We start from the raw sequence: 19233 nt of genomic DNA, 5'->3' as shown, positions 1-19233 counted from the left end.
AGTAGGACAGGGCTAATACCCCAGATTCCTCTCACAGTGAGTTCCCAATCTCCACTGTGCTGCTCGAGGGAGGTACAAGTGGAGGGCATGCCCTTCTTAGCAAGAAAAGAGTAGTGTCACACCATGTTTCTCTTTGACTTCTCTTAGCAGCAGGTCACAGAATGGCACTGGCTGAAGCCGAGGACCAAGCCACTTGCTCTCGCTTTTAGCTATGAATGATGTGTGGTTTGGGAGGCAAAGAAAAGGCAAGGGAAATGAATGAAAATTGCATCTTAAAAAATGTAATAACAAAAAAAACTAATAACCTATCCTGCTTTTTTTTTCAGCCCCTACAGTCACTGTCGGTTGCTGATTCACGATTAAAATCTGGAACCAATGTTCTCATTAATGCTCTGGGCAGCAACACCTGCTTGAAAAAGATTGATATCAGTGGCAATGCCATGGGAGACACCGGAGCAAAGATGCTGGCCAAAGCTTTACAGATTAATACGAGCCTCGGGTACGTGTGCTGCATGTGTAATATGAGTCAGCCCCTCATCACTGGGCCCACCTGCAGACGTCTGACACCAAGTGAGCTTCATGCCATGTGCAGTGTGATTTCAGTGCATTAAGTATCTGGGTTTGAAAAGCACTCAGGCTGTCCATCGGATCTTCTGGCCGCTTTCTGGGCCTTTCTAACGTTATGAGAAAGTGGACATTCCTGTCCACAATCTCCTCACATTAAAAAAATAGTTGCCGTGGGATTGTGATTTCTGAAAATTATGTCTTAATTATCCTGTGCACTTTTAATTCTGATGTGATAGTGGTAATTTAAAAAAAAACTAAACAAAAGATGGTTCAAACAAAATTACATTTTTAAAGCTGATCACAATTAGCAGTTATTGCATTACGGATACAGTGTATATGACATTTCTACCTGTGAGACACATACTTCATCTGTAGCCAATTGGCGTTTCTCCACTTAGATTAGTGATGAAGGAAATACTCTGCGGGTGTAAAGTGGTTAATGACAGTTTTGACTTTCTTAATGGCAGAACTGTGATTTGGGACAGAAACAACACTACAGCATTGGGATTCCTGGATATTGCAAGTGCTCTGGAGAGGTAATTGTAATATAATGCAGTGTTAATATTTATCTTTTGTGTTATTTAATTCTGTATTAAAATGCTAGAAGACAGGAGACTGTGGCTTTTGTTGTTTGTGTTGATCAGGTTGAAGCAAATCAAAGATCTGATCCAGATTCGCCTGATGTTATTTGTACTTTTCTCACACTCTTTATAAAATATAAGAGATTAATAAATGTAAAGCAGATTAAATAAAATCAGTCATCAGCATTGTAGTGTAATGATTATTGATTCCCCTGTATATGTTGGATTAATCGAATGCTTTTAAAAAAAACAGCTGTGGATTGAAATTCCACAGTGTGATATTAGCAACAAAGACAAAGGAATTTCAGGTTAACATGTAAGGGTGTCCGTTACTGGAATAGTACAGTGTGATTTCAAACCCATTAGTTTCCTCTTTCAAAAATGTGTGTTGAAGGAAAGGCTGTTTGCTTCGTACTTATTTTTACCCCATTGTTTTCTGCCGCTCTTACCCCTTGCTCTCTCCTCCACTCAGATGCTATTCTACCATAGCAATCTACAATGGTGTTCTCCCAGGCCTTTCCATTCCAATGTCTCTCTTCAACCAGCCTCATGGGGGTGCACAAGAATGGCCCAGGGTTGGCTCATCATCTGCTCTTCCCTCTATTCCAGTTTGCACCTGCCACTAACCATCCAGCCAGGATCAGAAACCTATCAAATGGAGCAATCTGCCTATTCCCCACAAATTCATGCTATGCCGAGCTTGCTGGTGTTGAAAGATCAGGATTTTGTTTGGGGAGAAAAAGACAGCTTAATGAGGAAAATCATTAAATATGAACCTGAACAACTCAAAACATGAAAGACTGGAGCATAATCATCATGCAGTTTAGTCCAAGATCTAATATTCTTTCATCATTGGCAATGATCTATGATATAACTTATGAAATAAAGATTGGATGGATGAATATTTGTTCAGAAACTTGAATTGGAGCCAAATATTGCATCAAGCAAATATTTAAAAATCTGAAATTCAAAACAGTAAAAATAATTTTGAATACCTCTGAAGCCTGACCATAACTGTCAAAACATTTTGTTATGCTTTTCGTCACCTTACAAGGCCCGCCGGCAACGCCCGAGAAAAGTGTTTACAAAAGAGATGAGGTAAAAAAAGAATTGTCGTGGTGACCGAAAGGTCTTTATTGAGTAATTGTTCTGCGTCAGTCTCTCTATAGTTCCTGTTGATAGTATTTTGTGATATGAATGAAAAGAGGTCAATCGTCACTGTCATGTTTGTTGACTGTTTTCAGGAATTATACACTAAGATCAATGCCTTTACCGATGAGTGATGTGTCCCAGGCTTACCGCAACAATCCTGAGAAAACAGAGGAAGCCCTGCAGAAGGTAAAGATGGTCACTATTTTATTCGTGACAGCGCTGCAGAATGGAAGATGTTGTGATTTTGAATCTCCAAATGGTACAGCACTGGCTTGGAAGTGTATAATATATAAAACTTAAATGGCCAATTCCTGATTTCCAGATACAGTCATATCTTCATCGGAACAATCAGATGAAGAAATTTTCTCCAGAGCAAGCCTTTCGACTACAAGAGGGAATTGTAATTAGCTCCACACAGCAGGTAGGAAGATGTTACCTTACTGATAGGAAAATCAGTACTTATTGTTAATTCTCACCTAACATATTCCTATTGTGAATAATCATTTGCTGCACCCTGCATTTATGATGCAGAACTACATAAAGAAGCCATGCCAAGTGCTATCTTTAGCAGTCAATAGGTAAATTGGCTTCTCTTCTCATCCCCACACTATGACCTACGGAGTCCGCCAAAGATTTGTCCTCGACCCGTTCCTCCTCTTCATCCACATGCTGCCCCTTGGGGACATCATCTGCAGACATAGAGTTAGCTTCCACATGTATGCTGACAACACCCAGCTCTACTTCTTCACCACCTGATAGAGATCATTACTTTTTTGTTCATTTTTTAAAAACAAATAACAGTAACTAGGAAGGAGGAAAACATTGGGTTAATTTATATTGCAGCATTGCTGTTGTTAATGGAGCTGAAAATCTTAAAGTTATGGTTTACCAGGGAGTGTCATTGCCATATCTTTACGATCTAAGATCAAACTGTAAGAGTGAGGTTAAAGTTGAATTTGTGTTTTTCTATTTCTCAAGGTTCTGCAATTTGTAAGATACTAATCAATTATCCGTGGTCAGTTGCTGAATATAAGGTTTCTTTTATGTACAGATGGTGATAGAGTTGGGAAAGAGACTTCACATACCTGCTCCTCAGAGCCACTCAGTGGCCGGAGCCTCCATCTAAATTGTGACAGTTGACATAGCAAAGTTGAATGGGAAATGTTGACATAGCAATCTACAGTGGTAAATGTTGATAGAGAAGCGTGACCAAAAATGGTGACAACAGGAAGTAAGGTTTGTGGGCAGGAAGTACACGCCCTATTCAAGACTTTTAATAACATATAGTGTCACGCAATCAACCAAATCCACATGACCTTTTCTCTTTTTGTACAGATGGTGGACAGTATGTGTGAAAAGGTGCAAGATCATCTGAACGTCATTAACAATGGGCCTGTGAAAGAAAGGCAAGAAGATGTAACATTTGCTGAAGAAATCATAAAGGATGCTAAGACATTAACCACTGTGAGTCTCTGAAAATGCTGCTGCCATTTTAATTACTAAATATTTAAGAGTATACCCTCTTACTGCAGTGTCGTACTGGAATAGAGGATCACTATTGTCCACCATATTGGAGTGTTCATTGATGTAATGATTTACATTATAGCCTTGCGCAATATGTGATGTGACATGATTACAATTATCTCAGTTCCCAGGCACATGGTAGATTTAATAGGAATATATTTTTACAATAAAAGTTTGACACACATTTTGTCATTGATTCTTGAATTTTATCTTGGATTGTGATAAGTACATTATTAATAGGCACAAATCTGAAGCATGAATCTGAATTGGTCCAAATTTGGCCAATTTAGATTGCCGTATAACTCAGATAAATTCAGATTGGATATGCAGTTAAAGGTTCAATGTTATCAAGAATTTATTTTTGGGAGAACAGGAATTACAATGAATCCATCGGCACTAGCTCTAAAAAGACAGCATTTTTGATATATGGAAGCTTTTTAGTTGTGGAATTGTCCATGTTCTCAAAAGTTAGTTTGTAACTGCATTGTTATTTTACAGAATTGCTGAGTATATAACGTGTCCAGGTTATCCCTGACGAGGGCAAAGGCTTCCTATGTTCTCTACTCTTGTGCATACACAAGTTTGCAAAAATTACCGACCTACTTCCACGAACTGTTTTCAAAAGTGAAAGCTTAGTCCAACAATATGACTTTGAAAAAAATCATTAGACATTTTCTGTGAAAGGAGACAGACAACCCCATTACATTAGAGTCTTAGCTGCCTGCTTGTGAGCCTCTTATTGAAGAAAGGGGGAAGTGAGCAAGAGAGGGAGATTAGATCAAACGGCTCATGTGGAGAAGAAGACTAGCACGGTCTTGAGAGGCTGAATGGTCTCTTTCTGTTTTGTAACATTCTACGATCTCAGTGATGACAAATTTTTCCAATTCCTAGTGGTTAAAAAAGCACACGGGATCCTGGGCTTTATAAATAGTGGCATAGAGTACAAAAGCAAGGAAGTATGTTGAAATTTTATAAAACAGTGATTCGGCCACAACGGGAGTATTGTGTCCAATTCTGGGATCGCACTTTAGGAAGGATTTGAAGGACTTAGAGAGGGTGCAGAAAAGATTTACTAGAATGGTTCCAGAGATGAGGGACTTCAGTTTCGTGGATAGACTGAAAAAGCTGGGGTTGTTCTCCTTGGAGCAGAGAAGGTTAAGAGGAGATTTGATACAAGTGTTCAAAATCATGAAGGGTTTAGATATAGTAAATAAAGAGAAACTGTTTGCATTGGTGGAAGGGTCGCGAACCAGAGGACACAGATTTAAGGTGATTGGCAAAAGAACCAAAGGCGACATGAGGAAACATATTTTTACACAGCGAGTAGTTATGATCTGGAATGCACTGCCTGAAAGGGTGGTGGAAGCAGATTCAATCATGGCTTTCAAAACGGAATTGGATAAATACTTAAAGGGAAAATATTTGCAGGGCTATGGGGAAAGAGCGGGGGAATGGGACTAACTGGATTGCTCTTACAAAGAGCCGGCACGCGCTTGATGGGCCAAATGGCCTCCTTCTGTGCTGTAACCTTTCTGTGATTCTGTGAATTAGCTGGGTAGGTTAGTAGAGAAGCATCCTTTATGTCATTCAAAACACAGTGGGCTGGGAGAGTTGGAATACTCTGCTGGTCTGAATGATCTTTTTTCATCCTTATCTTTTCGCGTATTCTAACTAGTTAACAACATGGAAGGGAAATCTGGTCACCATTTGCCTCATTCTCCTAGAAGTGCATTCCTGTCACTGGATCTTAGAACATAAAAACATAAGAAATAGGAGCAGGAGTAGGCCATCCGGCCCCTCGAGCCTGCTCCGCCATTCAACAAGATCATAGCTGATCTTCTACCTCGACGCCATGTTCCTGCACTATCCCCATATCCCTTGATGCTTTTAATATCTAGATATCTATTGATCTCTGTTTTGAATGTACTCAATGACTGAGCCTCCACAGCCCTCTGGGGTACAGAATTCCAAAGATTCACCACCCTCTGAGTGAAGAAATTTCTCCTCATCTCAGTCCTAAATGGCCGACCCCTTATTCTGAGACTGTGACCCCTGGCTCTAGACTCCCCAGCCAGGGGAAACATCCTCCCTGCATCTACCCTGTAAGAATTTTGAATGTTTCAATGAGATCACCTCTCATTCTTCTAAACTCTAGAGAATACAGGCCTAGTCTACTCAATCTCTCCTCATATGACAATCCCGCCATCCCAGGAATCAGTCTGGTGAACCTTCGTTGCACTCCCTCTATGGCAAATATATCCTTTCTTAGGTAAGGAGACCAAAATTGTACACAATACTCCAAGTGCAGTCTCACCAAGGCCCTATATAATTGCAGTAAGACATCTTTACTCCTGTACTCAAATCTCTTGTAATAAAAGCCAGCATACCATTTGCCTTCCTAATTGCTTGCTGCACCTGCATGTTAGCTTTCAGTGACTCATGTACCAAGGACACCCAAGTCCCTTTGAACATCAACATTTCCCACTCTCTCATCATTTTAAAAATATTCTGCATTTCTGTTTTTTCTACCAAAGTGGATAACTTCACATTTTTCAACATTATGTTCCATCTGCCATGTTCTTGCCCACTCACTTAGCCTGTCTATATCCCCTTGAAGCCTCTTTGCATCCTGCTCACAACTCACGTTCCCACCTAGTTTTGTGTCATCAGCAAACTTGGAAATATTACCTTTGGTCCCCTCATCCAAATCATTGATATAGATTGTGAATGGCTGGGGCCCAAGCACCGATCCCTGCGGTACCCCATTAGTCACAGTCTGCCAACCTGAAAAAGACCCGTTTATTCCTACTCTCTTTTCTGTCTGTTAACCAATTCTCGATCCATGCCACTATATTGCCCCCAATTCCATGCGCTCTAACTTTGTTCACCAACCTCCCTTGTGGGACCTTATCAAAAGCCTTCTGAAAATCCAAATACACCATATCCACTGGTTCCCCCTTATCTATTCTACTAGTTACATCCTCAAAGAATTTCCAATAGGTTTGTTAAACATGATTTCGCTTTCATAAATCCATGTCGACTCTGCCAAATCCTATTATTATTTTCTAAGTGTCCTGTTATCACATCCTTTATAATAGATTCTAGCATTTTTCTTATTACTGATGTCAGGCTAACAGTTCCCTGTTTTCTCTCTTCCTCCTTTCTTCAGTAGTGGTGTTATGTTTGCTACCCTCCAATCTTCATGAACCGCTCCAGAATCTATAGAATTTTGAAAGATGACAACCAATGCATCAACTACCTCTATAGCCACCTCTTTCAAAACCCTGGGATGTAGATCATCAGGTCCTTGGGATTTATCGACTTTCAGTCCCATTAATTTCTCTAGTACTCTTTTTTTACTAATACTAATTTCTTTCAGTTCCTCATTCTCGCCAGACCCTTGGTTCTCTAGTATTTCTGGGAGGTTTTTTGTGTCTTCTTCCGTGAAGACAGACACAAAGTATTTGTTTAACTTCTCTGCCATTTCCTTATTCCCCATTATAAATTCTCCTGTCTCTGTCTGTAAAGGACCCACATTTGCCTTCGCCAGTCTTTTCCTTTTTACATACCTATAGAAGCTTTTACAGTCCGTTTTAACGTTTCTCGCTAGTTTACTCTCATTCTATTTTCCCTTTCTTTACCAATTTCTTGGTCCTCCTTTGCTGAATTCTAAAATGCTCCCAATCCTCAGGTTTAAGGTTTTTTCTGGCAACTTTATATGCCTCTTCCTTTGATTTAATACTATCTTTAATTTCTCTTGTTAGCCACGGTTGGAGCACTTTTTCTGTTGGGTTTTAGTGCCTTAAAGGAATATATATTTGTTGCAAATTATGTATTAATTCTTTAAATGCTAGCCATTGCCTGTTGACCGTCATACCTTTTAATGTAGTTCCCCAATCGACTACAGCCAACTTGCACCTCATACCTTCGTAGTTTCCTTTGTTTAAATTTAAGATCCTTGTTTTGGATTGAACTACATCACTTTCAAACTTAATGAAGAATTCTATCATATTATGGTCACTCTTCCCTAAGGGCTCCTTTACAACAAGATTATTAATTAACCCTTTCTCATTGCACAATACTAGATCTAAAATAGCCTGTTCCCTAGTTGGTTCCTCAACATACTGATCTAGAAAACCATCTCGTATACATTCCAGGAATTCGTCCTCCACAGTATTAGTGCTATTTTGGTTGCCCGATTTATATGTAGATTAATATATCTATATGTAGATCTTGGAGCACTTCCACTCATAAGAAGTGAAATGTTGAGGGGCAGTGTATTAAACCTTAAAAATCCAGCTTTAAAATTGTTATTAATTAATAATGTTACAAACTTTTAAAAAAGAATTTTATTTACCACCATGAATTTCTCTTTGCTTCTCTTACTTCTTGTGTCACAGCTGTTACCAGCCTTGTATCAAGTGGGTAATAATCCACCTTTAGTGAGGACATTGCAGGGCAGACTGGAGTCAGCTGCTGAAGAGGTCTCCCAGGCTGTAAATGAGGAAATCCAGGTATGAACTAGCTCTGCAACTGATTCAGTTCTTCAAAAGCTCTGCACAGCACTTTTTAATGCAGAGATTTTGTGTTGATTGTTCTCTTCCAGAGAAAAATGAACTCCTTTGTGTTTATGCAATGTTTACAATATCATCACTGTCTGGGGAAATCAAGGTGCCTCTTTATTCTACTGATTCCATGATGCTAAAGAACATGGGGATGAGCCACACCAATTGAGTGCTTGTCTCTGGTGCATCTCTCCTTTCATTTACTAGTTTTTCAGTCCCCATGGGTCTTTCTCTTTATCTCTCGCGTACTTTTTGCTCTGCTGCAGCAGATTTCCTGTGGGTCTTCTCTTCAGGACCTGCCGTGTTACTTTATTAATGGTGCTCCCACCTTTTGCCTATTCCAAAGCCAGACAGGGAACTTGGATAGTGGGTGAAGCTTAGACATGGGTGGACCTGCTCTAGCATGCCTGGAGCCGCAGATGGAGCAACTAGCATGGGCACAGGGCCACAGATAGATCTGCTTGTGTTTGCATGGAGCATTTTTTGGGTATAGCAATTAAAAACTGGTTTTCGGTTATCAAAACTCAGGGAACCACTCCTGAAACTGGATTGTTTGATTTAAAACTAGTTGGTCGTCTTAAGTGTAAATGGTACCCAGAATCACATTCAGATTTAAATATACTCAGACAGTCTTAGTCTGAATCAATAGTTAAGCGATATAAATGGGACTTATGGTTGATAATCAGTTAAATGTAGGCTGCCTAGCCACTCTTTTTTGAATGGGGGTGATCTCAAGGTCCCAGTGTGTCATTACTCACTCAGCATGCTGTTCCTGGGATGAATCAAGACTGACTGACTGCTAGGAGCTGACCTCAGGCTTAGCCAGTGTATAAAATTATGAGGGGCCTAGATAGAGTGGATAGGAAGGACCTAGTTCCCTTAGTAGAGAGGTCAATAACCAGGGGGCATAGATTTAAAGTAATTGGTAGAAGGATTAGAGGGGAGTTGAGGAGAAATGTGTTCACCCAGAGGGTGATGGGGGTCTGGAACTCACTGCCTGAAAGGGTGGTAGAGGCAGAAACCCTCATCGCATTTAAAAAGTACTTGGATATGCACTTGAAGTGCCGTAACCTACAAGGCTATGGACCAAAAGCTGGAAAATTGGATAAGGCTGGGTGGCTCTTTCTCGGCCTGCACAGACACGATGGGCCGAATGGTCTCCTGTGCTGTAATTTTCTATGACATTTCCATGATTAGCGCCAGTCCTGCGCCCTCAATGTTTGCTGCCACGAGATCTCCAGGCCAAGCAGAGTAGGTCTTCACTTGGATGCTGACCCAGAAATTCTGCCCGTAGGATGCCAGGTGTAGCTCGTTGGTCTTCTGTGGGCACAAAGGAAAAATGCAGCAAAGAGCAACTAAGGTCTGCCTCCCCATATTCCAATTAGAGGGAAGGCTGCCCCAGGATGGGTTGGATGACCCTGACACATCAATTCTTGGCCGCCTGAGTGCAGGAGGGCATGTGGGCCAAATCTTTATATCTACTCCCTCTCTCTCCCTGATGCATGTCCAGAAAGAGGCTTTGCTCCTGGCAAAGCAGCAAACAGCCTGTCTGTCTGAGCCATTAACAAGTGCAGGCAGCAGATAACCTCCTCTCTTTTTAGAATATTGAGTCCTCAATCATGGACAGGAATCAAAAGTGCCACTATATTGACCAGAGGCAGCGAGGGCCTGAATGGAGCTAGGAAGGACATCGCTCATAACAGAGGAGAGCCTCCCTGCAGCAGGTGGTCCCGCAGAGATGGATTGTAACTACTGTGTTTTAGTTATACTCTACTGGAAATACTATTCTTCCTTCACCTCTCTTTTGGGTATTGAGCGTGTGAATAAATGCTGGATAAGTGTAGCTGAGTGACTGTGAGGGCGTTCTTATGGTGCAAAGGGACAGATAGGGTTGTGGTCTGGCGTTGTAGTTTGTGAGTGTTTTGTATTTATAGAGTCAAGAACTGATTGTGGTGTTGCGAGTCAATAAAGTGTATATAAGTTAGTTCTTGAACGTGTTGTCACCTCCCAAATCCGTGCCCACCTTTCCCGTAACTCCATGTTTGAATCCCTCCAATCAGGTTTCCACCCCTGCCACAGCACTGGAACGGCCATTATGAAAGTCACAAATGACATCCTATGTAACTGTGACTATAGTAAACTATCCCTTCTCGACCTGTCTGCAGCCTTTTACACGGTTAACCATATCATCCTCCTCCAACACTTCTCCTCCGTCGTCAAGCTGGGTAGGACTTCCCTCGCCTAGTTCCATTCTTATCTATCCAGTGGTCGCCAGAGAATCGCCTGCAATGGCTTCTCCTCCTGCTCCTGCCACTGTTATCTCTGGAGTTCCCCAAGGATCTATCCTTGGCCCCCTCCTATTTCTCAACTACATGCTGCCCCTCGGCGACATCATCTGAGAACACGACGTCAGGTTCCACATGTACGCTGACGACACACAGCTCGACCTCACCACCACCTCCCTCAATCCCTCCACTGTCTCTGATTTGTCACTCTGCTTGTCCGACATCCAGTACTGGATGAGCAAACATTTCTTCCAACTAAATATTGGGAAGACCGAAGCCATTGTCTTCAGTCCCCGCCACAAACTTTGTTCCCTAGCCACCAATTCCATCCCTCTCCCTAGCCACTGTCTGAGGCTGAACCAGACCATTGGCAACCTTGGTGTCCTATTTGACCCTGAGATGAGCTTCTGACCACATATCTGCTCCATCGCCAAGACTGCCTCCTTCCAGCTTCGTAACATTGCCTATCTCCGCCCCTTCCTCAGCTCATCTGCTGCTGAAACCCTCATCCATGCCTTTGTTACCTCTAGACTTGACTATTCCAATGCTCTCCTGGCTGGCCTCCCATTTTCCACCATCCATAAACTTGAGCTCGTCCAAAACTCTGCTGCCCATATCCTAACTTGCACTGTCCCGTTCACCCATCACCCCTGTGTTCGCTGACCTACATTTGCTCCCGGTCTGGGAACACCTCGATTTTAAAATTCTCATCCTTGTTTTCATATCTCTCCATGGCCTCGCCCCTCCCTATCTCTATAACCTCTTCCAGCCCTACAACCCTCCGACATCTTTGCACGCCTACAATTCTGGCCTCTTGCGCATCCCCGATTTTTTTTATTCGTTCATCGGATGTGGGCGTCGCTGGCGAGGCCGGCATTTATTGCCCATCCCTAATTGCCCTTGAGAAGGTGGTGGTGAGCCGCCTTCTTGAACCGCTGCAGTCCGTGTGGTGAAGGTTCTCCCACAGTGCTGTTAGGAAGGGAGTTCCAGGATTTTGACCCAGCGACGATGAAGGAACAGCGATATATTTCCAAGTCGGGATGGTGTGTGACTTGGAGGGGAACGTGCAGTTGGTGTTGTTCCCATGTACCTGCTGCTCTTGTCCTTTTAGGTGGTAGAGGTCGCGGGTTTGGGAGGTGCTGTCAATGAAGCCTTGGCGAGTTGCTGCAGTGCATCCTGTGGATGGTACACACTGCAGCCACTGTGCGCTGGTGGTGAAGGGAGTGAATGTTTAGGGTGGTGGATGGGGTGCCAATCAAGCGGGCTGCTTTGTCCTGAATGGTGTCGAGCTTCTTGAGTGTTGTTGGAGCTGCACTCATCCAGGCAAGTGGAGAGTATTCCATCACACTCCTGACTTGTGCCTTGTAGATGATGGAAAGGCTTTGGGGAGTGAGGAGGTGAGTCACTCGCCGCAGAATACCCAGCCTCTGACCTGCTCTTGTAGCCACAGTATTTATATGTCTGGTCCAGTTCAGTTTCTGGTCAATGGTGACCCCCAGGATGTTGATGGTGGGGGATTCGGCGATGGTAATGCCGTTGAATGTCAAGGGGAGATGGTTAGAAACTCTCTTGTTGGAGATGGTCATTGCCTGGCACTTGTCTGGCCCAAATGTTACTTGCCACTTATAAGCCCAAGCCTGGATGTTGTCCAGGTCTTGCTGCATGTGGGCCCGGACTGCTTCATTATTTGAGGGATTGCGAATGGAACTGAACACTGTGCAATCATCAGCGAATATCCCCATTTCTGACCTTATGATGGAGGGAAGGTCATTGATGAAGCAGCTGAAGATGGTTGGGCCTAGGACACTGCCCTGAGGAACTCCTGCAGCAATGCCCTGGGGCTGAGATGATTGGCCTCCAACAACCACTACCATCTTCCTTTGTGCTAGGTATGACTCCAGCCACTGGAGAGTTTTCCCCCTGATTCCCATTGACTTCAATTTTACTAGGGCTCCTTGGTGCCACACTCGGTCAAATGCTGCCTTGATGTCAAGAGCAGTCACTCTCACCTCACCTCTGGAATTCAGCTCTTTTGTCCATGTTTGGACCAAGGCTGTAAAGAGGTCTGGAGCCGAGTGGTCCTGGCGGAACCCAAACTGAGCATCGGTGAGCAGGTTATTGGTGAGTGAGTGCCACTTGATAGCACTGTCGACGATACCTTCCATCACTTTGCTGATGATTGAGAGTAGACTGATGGGACGGTAATTGGCCGGATTGGATTTGTCCTGCTTTTTTTGGACAGGACATACCTGGGCAAATTTCCACATTGTCGGGTAGATGCCAGTGATGTAGCTGTACTGAAACAGCTTGGCTAGAGGTGCAGCTAGTTCTGGAGCACAAGTCTTCAGCACTACAGCTGGGATGTTGTCCGGGCCCATAGCCTTAGCTGTATCCAGTGCACTCAGCCGTTTCTTGATATCACGTGGAGTGAATCGAATTGGCTGAAGACTGGCTTCTGTGATGGTGGGGATATCAGGAGGAGGCCGAGATGGATCGTCCACTCGGCACTTCTGGCTGAAGATGGTTGCAAACGCTTCAGCCTTGTCTTTTGCACTCACGTGCTGGACTCCGCCATCATTGAGGATGGGGATGTTTGCAGAGCCTCCTCCTCCCGTTAGTTGTTTAATTGTCCACCACCATTCACGACTGGATGTGGCAGGACTGCAGAGCTTTGATCTGATCCGTTGGTTGTGGAATCGCTTAGCTCTGTCTATAGCATGCTGCTTCCGCTGTTTAGCATGCATGTAGTCCTGAGTTGTAGCTTCACCAGGTTGGCACCTCATTTTTCGGTATGCCTGGTGCTGCTCCTGGCATGCTCTTTTACACTCTTCATTGAACCAGGGCTGATCCCCTGGCTTGTTGGTAATGGTAGAGTGAGGAATATGCTGGGCCATGAGATTACAGATTGTGGTGGAATACAATTCTGCTGCTGCTGATGGCCCACAGCGCCTCATGGATGCCCAGTTTTGAGCTGCTAGATCTGTTCTGAATCTATCCCATTTAGCACGGTGGTAGTGCCACACAACACGTTGGATGGTGTCCTCAGTGCGGAGATGGGACTTGGTCTCCACAAGGACTGTGCGGTGGTCACTCCTACCAATACTGTCACGGACAGATGCATTTGCGACAGGTAGATTGGTGAGGACAAGGTCAAGTAAGTTTGTCCCTCGTGTTGGTTCGCTCACCACCTGCCGCAAGCCCAGTCTGGCAGCTATGTCCTTCAGGACTCGCTTCACCATTGGCGGCTGTGCCATCTAGGCCCCAAGCTCTAGAATTCCCTCCCTAAATCTCTCCACCTCTCTACCTCTCTCTCCTCCTTAAAGACACTTCGTAAAACCTACTTCTTTGACCAAGCTTTTAGTTATCTGTCCTAAAATCTCCTTATGTGGCTTGGTGTCAAAGCTTGTTTGGAAATCACTCTTGTGAAGTGCCTTGGAACATTTTACTACATTTAAAGTTGCTATATAAATGCAAGTTGTTGTTGATGTTACTGTCTCTGATTTCATCTCTCTTTTGGACTGAGATTAGTTTGACCTAGCCTTGTACCTGTAAGGCTCAGGGGTTCCTCGGGTTACTTAAACATGGGTACCTTTTCTGGAATCATAAACTATGGCTGTATCCCTGGTCTGGAGACAACTTCTGGGAATACAACTGTAAAAGAGTACCACAGCACAAACACATTTTACAAAAGGACCAGTCATCATTAAAATTATTTGTAAGTTCTCACAAAACCGTTCAGAAAATGAATCGTCTCTTCCATTCTCTTCTCAGACACTCGTTCAATCCCTTATGGAATCCACAAGCAGCCTCTGTCCCAATGTTCTGCAGGAAGCCAACATGAAGGAACAGCTCGTTAACAGAGTGTCCGGCAAAATCTTCATCCCCAAGGACTTTGCAAGGAGCGTGATTATCGAACAGGCTGGATTGGAGATTGTGAACAAACTCAGGTCTGGATAGTCCTCCATCCCAGGTTTACTCTGCAATCCTCCATTTAAAGTTTAGAGGAGACTTTTGTTCAAAGTGCTCCCCCAATGTCCATTCAGAAAATATGTATTGAAAAAGATATGGCTTGATTTTTTTTTCCTTAGGACTAATTTTTAAATCTCAATAGAGGCTCTTCATCTTTTTATCAACGCATAGTTTTTGAATGTACAATGAGCGAGTATCGTGAGCAAAAAGTCTAGAATGTGGCAAATGGCTTTCCTCGTTAGTAGCTATTTTGTGAAAAGTAGTCCCCCTGGATTTTCCTTCCCCTTTAATAACCAATTGTCCTTGAGCCCTTCTCTGCCGAAATATTTCTGTCCCTGTGTAATAATTAGCAGACAATAATAAAGTCTAATTTCAAAAGGTAAATCATTTTTAAATGTATTAACATTAGTAATTTTAGAAATGAGGCCTAAAACATTTGTTGAGCCTTACCTTCAGGAAACCTGGTCATATTAACACAAGAATGTAGTCGATTTTGACTCTCTGTTCAATGTTCGCGACTGACACCATAATGGTTAATAGTCACATGACTTTATTTAGCACAAGCAAGAATCAATACCTTATAGTATTTAAGCAGTAGTTTACAAAGCACAATTGAGAATTATCTTACCCCGTTGTCCTTTGGGTAGAAGCCGCGACCTTGTTCTCCGTTCCTTCATGCACGCACTCTCGTTCTCGTTCACCCACCTGGGACTCTCTTTTCTGTCCTTTACATTTAACAAAAGCTCAGCCTCCCCAGTTATACCCCCCCAAAAAATGGAACTGTGGCAAAATACCATCCAATCAGGTATTTTCCAAAATATTCCCTTTAATTTACCCAATCATTTAGACAACTCGTACTTGTCCAGAAGAGACAGTGCCTTGTGCCCCCCACCCCTTATCTCTCCTTATCTCTAGCACAATGTTCCTCAGTCCCTGCAGTTGATAAATCACCCTATAGGCCTCGAAGGTGACAGGAGATGGCTAGTTTCAACATTCCATGTCTGAAGGAGTGGGAGGTACTGTTATATTCCTCCCTTAGTTTGCAATAATAAGATTCTCCTGGCTGTTAGTGCCTTCAGCTGTAGAACGTTAATTTAAAAGCAATCTATGTTATAGTACGGTACTTTCAGCCAGAGCTTTGACTAATTAACCCTTTCAAGCCTGGTTCCCCTAACTACCTTAACCTATATTTCCTTACATTCCCCACCTTGAGGAGGAGGAGCTACCTCCGACTCCTCACTCAATCTTATTTCTTACCTTGCTGCAATAGGGTCCCTATCTTTAGGTTATTAGCGTGTTGACCAAGACTTTTAAGCATATGTTTCAAGGAACACATTATAATATCAAGAAATCGTGGACTTAAAAGATTCTCCAGCTCTCCTTTTACTAATATCCATCTTGTGGGTAATTTCTCCCTAGCCCAATTTCATTGTTAACTGAAAGAACCGAACCCTGAATTTTGGAAATCCCAAATTACTATGTCCCTCTTTATTTTAATTTCAATCCCTCTGATTAGTACCAGTGTTTCCTGATTGATTAATTAATTCGTCGGTTTCTCTATGGAGCTTGTGTCATTGCCTTGTTTAAAAGATTTTCTCACTCTCCTGGGCCACATTAACCATTTCATGTCGTGCTATTGTCCAGTAACTGAGCATGACTGAGACCCGTTCTTCAGTGCATCTTCATCTCGCATTTCCGCATTGCCTCACATGCAACATATCAATATTAACTTGCTGCTGGCCAGTTTCTTTTGCCTTATGATATTTCCGAACGTGTTTTCAACGGCACACGTCAAATGTCCAGTAAGATTCAATCCTATAAGAGCAACTGCTGTGTTTGAAGAGTGGTTGCAATAACTCACCAGGCCGTAGGCCTTTGAAATCATGTCCTTCATCCGGGTCTCCGTTTCCAATTGATGGCAGCATACATTTGTATCTTACATGTCCACTGTAGCCATTCTTGGGCTTTTAGCTTATCTTACCAAAAGATCAGGGGGTGTCTGGAGGTCTTTGCTTATCTCCCCCTGCATGATCCCGATGTCTCAGGTGATGGCCAGGCTATCAAATGCAGTTTTCTCATTGTGTCATTGCCTATACTGAACAAACATCTCTAAGAGAAAGCTATCAATTAACTATTCTCAACTCTACTTTCCTAACTTTCACTAGATTGTACATTTATACCAGATTGATATCTTTTCATAGAAAGGTTACAGCACGGAAGGAGGCCATTCGGCCCATCGAGTCCGTAAATCTGGTAAATCTTGCCCAGACCAATGACTGTAGAGAAATTCCCAATTGGTGGTGCAATCACTTCCTCTCATCCAATTTTACACATCCCATTATATTACCATTCATCTCCCTCATGAGCCCTGGAGGAATTTTCCTGTCCAATACAATATTTACAGACTGGTCCAAAATCAATACATTTTTGGTTTATTTTAAATTCTTCTTGGGCCGCTTTTCATTTCCCAAAATATCCCACTACATTGTGCCTGAGTCCATTCCATCATTTCATAATTATCCTAATTCCAGAGAGTAGGATTGTTGGACTGACAGGACCTGTCGATGTACAATTTTATTTTCCCCCCAAAATACTTCCTTCCTTGATACACAGCATCAGGCAGCAACCACTTAGACTGGACTCATTTTATTTTAAAATATAATTTGATTATTTCCTTAAACTACAGGTGAATTTTCCCTTCTCGAGTGCTTGAACAGCAACTCATATCAATTTATCTTATCAATTCCAATATCAGAAACCAATTATGACAAGGCTTTGTGGTTTTACAGTAGAGGCAGAAGTGCTTGTAAACTACTTTTGGCAAAACTTTTTCAAAAGAGGAAAAGCAACTTGGATCAAGGCTTGATGATTGCTTTTCCTTCTCTATGTAATTTTGAATTTTCAAAATCCAAGTCTTAAGTCTTAGTCTAAAACATCACCACGCTGTGACATTCGGTATCTGCAGATAAGGTCTTAAATTCTTAACACCACTGGATCATTTCCTGCACCAACACTTCTCCAGCAAAGGCTGCTCTGTAACTTTGTGCAGCCACTTGTATGTCAAAGAACTACTCTTGGTAATCCTGCACCATCAACACTTATGCAGTTCTGAAAACCATAGTTCCCTGTTCAAAAAGAAACACAGAAAATCCATTGTGGCTCTTCTTGAGAGCCCAAGGGATTAATTTGTCAAATCATGATTTAATTTTGTCAACGTGGGGAAATATCCAATTTAAATTATGCCTATTATTTTAAATAAATGCAAAGGCTGTTGCTCGGTGAATTAAAACAGATGATCGGTGACCTTGGAAGGGATTAACATCTTTGCAGAAACAAAACAATGGAGCCAAGTATCATCAGATGCACGCAGCGTTCTCAATGGACCTCAACATCGCTCTCACGTAATTTTAAAAAACCTTTGATGTCAGGAGAATAGCATTTCCCTTTGTTCATCTCAGTTTTCTTTTTAAAGAAGAGTATTTGTGCCTGGACTTTTTATCTACAAATGTTGCAGATTTAATTCCAATCGTTTGTTAAAGCATATAGCATTTATTTAAGATAATTCTTCTTCAAGCAGTCGTTGGACCAAGCTCTCTCCCCTCTGATGTCAGCTGGGGTATGCGTCCCTCAGACAATCTCTTTCCTGAGTTCTGTGGGGATGATCGTTCGGTTCTGATAACGTACCAATTTATCAGTGTTTAGGGTGATGTCCTCCCCATTTTTAGGACATGCTGAGACCAGGGGCCTGTGCCCTGTACCACAACCTGCAGCTGTTGGATCCATGAATCCTTGTTTTGCAAATCTGTCAAATTTAACTGTTCACAAGCCACTCGGACAGGCGCCATCCGAGGTCGTTTGCTAATGGGCGAGGCCCACCATTCGCCACTCTGCTGGAAAGCTTAGCCAATAAATCAGCTTTTACATCTCTGCCGCCCATGGCGTGTTTTTAGAATGTGCCTTTAGTTTTACAATATCTACCAAATTTGTTTAATTTCAGGACAGTTCCAAAGTTTTTTGTGAAAGGTCAGTGGTGGGTAATAGCTTTCCATCCGCTGAGGTGAACCCTCCTTTCTCCCAGATAGGTAAATAATCAGTCAGTGACAAACAAGTAAAATGGCTGTTGGAGAAACTGGTCAGGGCTCGTTCCACTACATCCGTCTGGAGGACATAAGCCACTGTGTGCTGATCGGCCTCCAGTTAAATCTTTTAATGCTCCTGACAGTAACTCGGTGGGGGTGTGGGCGGATGTAAGTATGACTGTATCTAATCCAGTGATATAGACAAATTTGTTATTTTATCCTGACCTTCCTGTCGTTGTAATTCGGCATTCCATGCTACTAATTTTCTGGCTCTATTTGCACCTTTGGTTTGAACGTAATCTACTGATGCAGCCAAAGTCGCATTGTAAGCAGTTGTATGAGCTAATTGATTTTCCACCTTTAATTTTTGTTCCATCTACTTTTCGTTCGGTCGTCCTCGGTTTCTAATGGTTTCTTAAGTTTTATAATTTGCTCTCCTTGCCACAACACAACTATGGATTTCAAAGTTTTCTTTTTCACATGCTTTTTGTGGGTATGATCTTAACCAACT

The 19233-nt window shown here is 42.6% G+C and overlaps 1 protein-coding gene across 1 annotated transcript in view; it reads left to right on the top strand.

Annotated features, from left to right (window-relative positions):
- carmil2 (capping protein regulator and myosin 1 linker 2) overlaps positions 1 to 19233 on the top strand; it is a 160763-nt gene that overhangs the window by 111574 nt on the left and 29956 nt on the right. Inside the window, 7 exon segments of the mRNA XM_067997840.1 lie at positions 327 to 499; positions 1035 to 1103; positions 2393 to 2486; positions 2623 to 2721; positions 3636 to 3764; positions 8225 to 8338; positions 14446 to 14621. Coding sequence (XP_067853941.1) covers positions 327 to 499; positions 1035 to 1103; positions 2393 to 2486; positions 2623 to 2721; positions 3636 to 3764; positions 8225 to 8338; positions 14446 to 14621 — 854 coding nt within the window.

Source organism: Heptranchias perlo, chromosome 16 (genome assembly GCF_035084215.1).
Source record: "Heptranchias perlo isolate sHepPer1 chromosome 16, sHepPer1.hap1, whole genome shotgun sequence".
Taxonomy (NCBI): domain Eukaryota; kingdom Metazoa; phylum Chordata; class Chondrichthyes; order Hexanchiformes; family Hexanchidae; genus Heptranchias; species Heptranchias perlo.
This window is presented reverse-complemented; position numbering and strand designations above follow the sequence as displayed.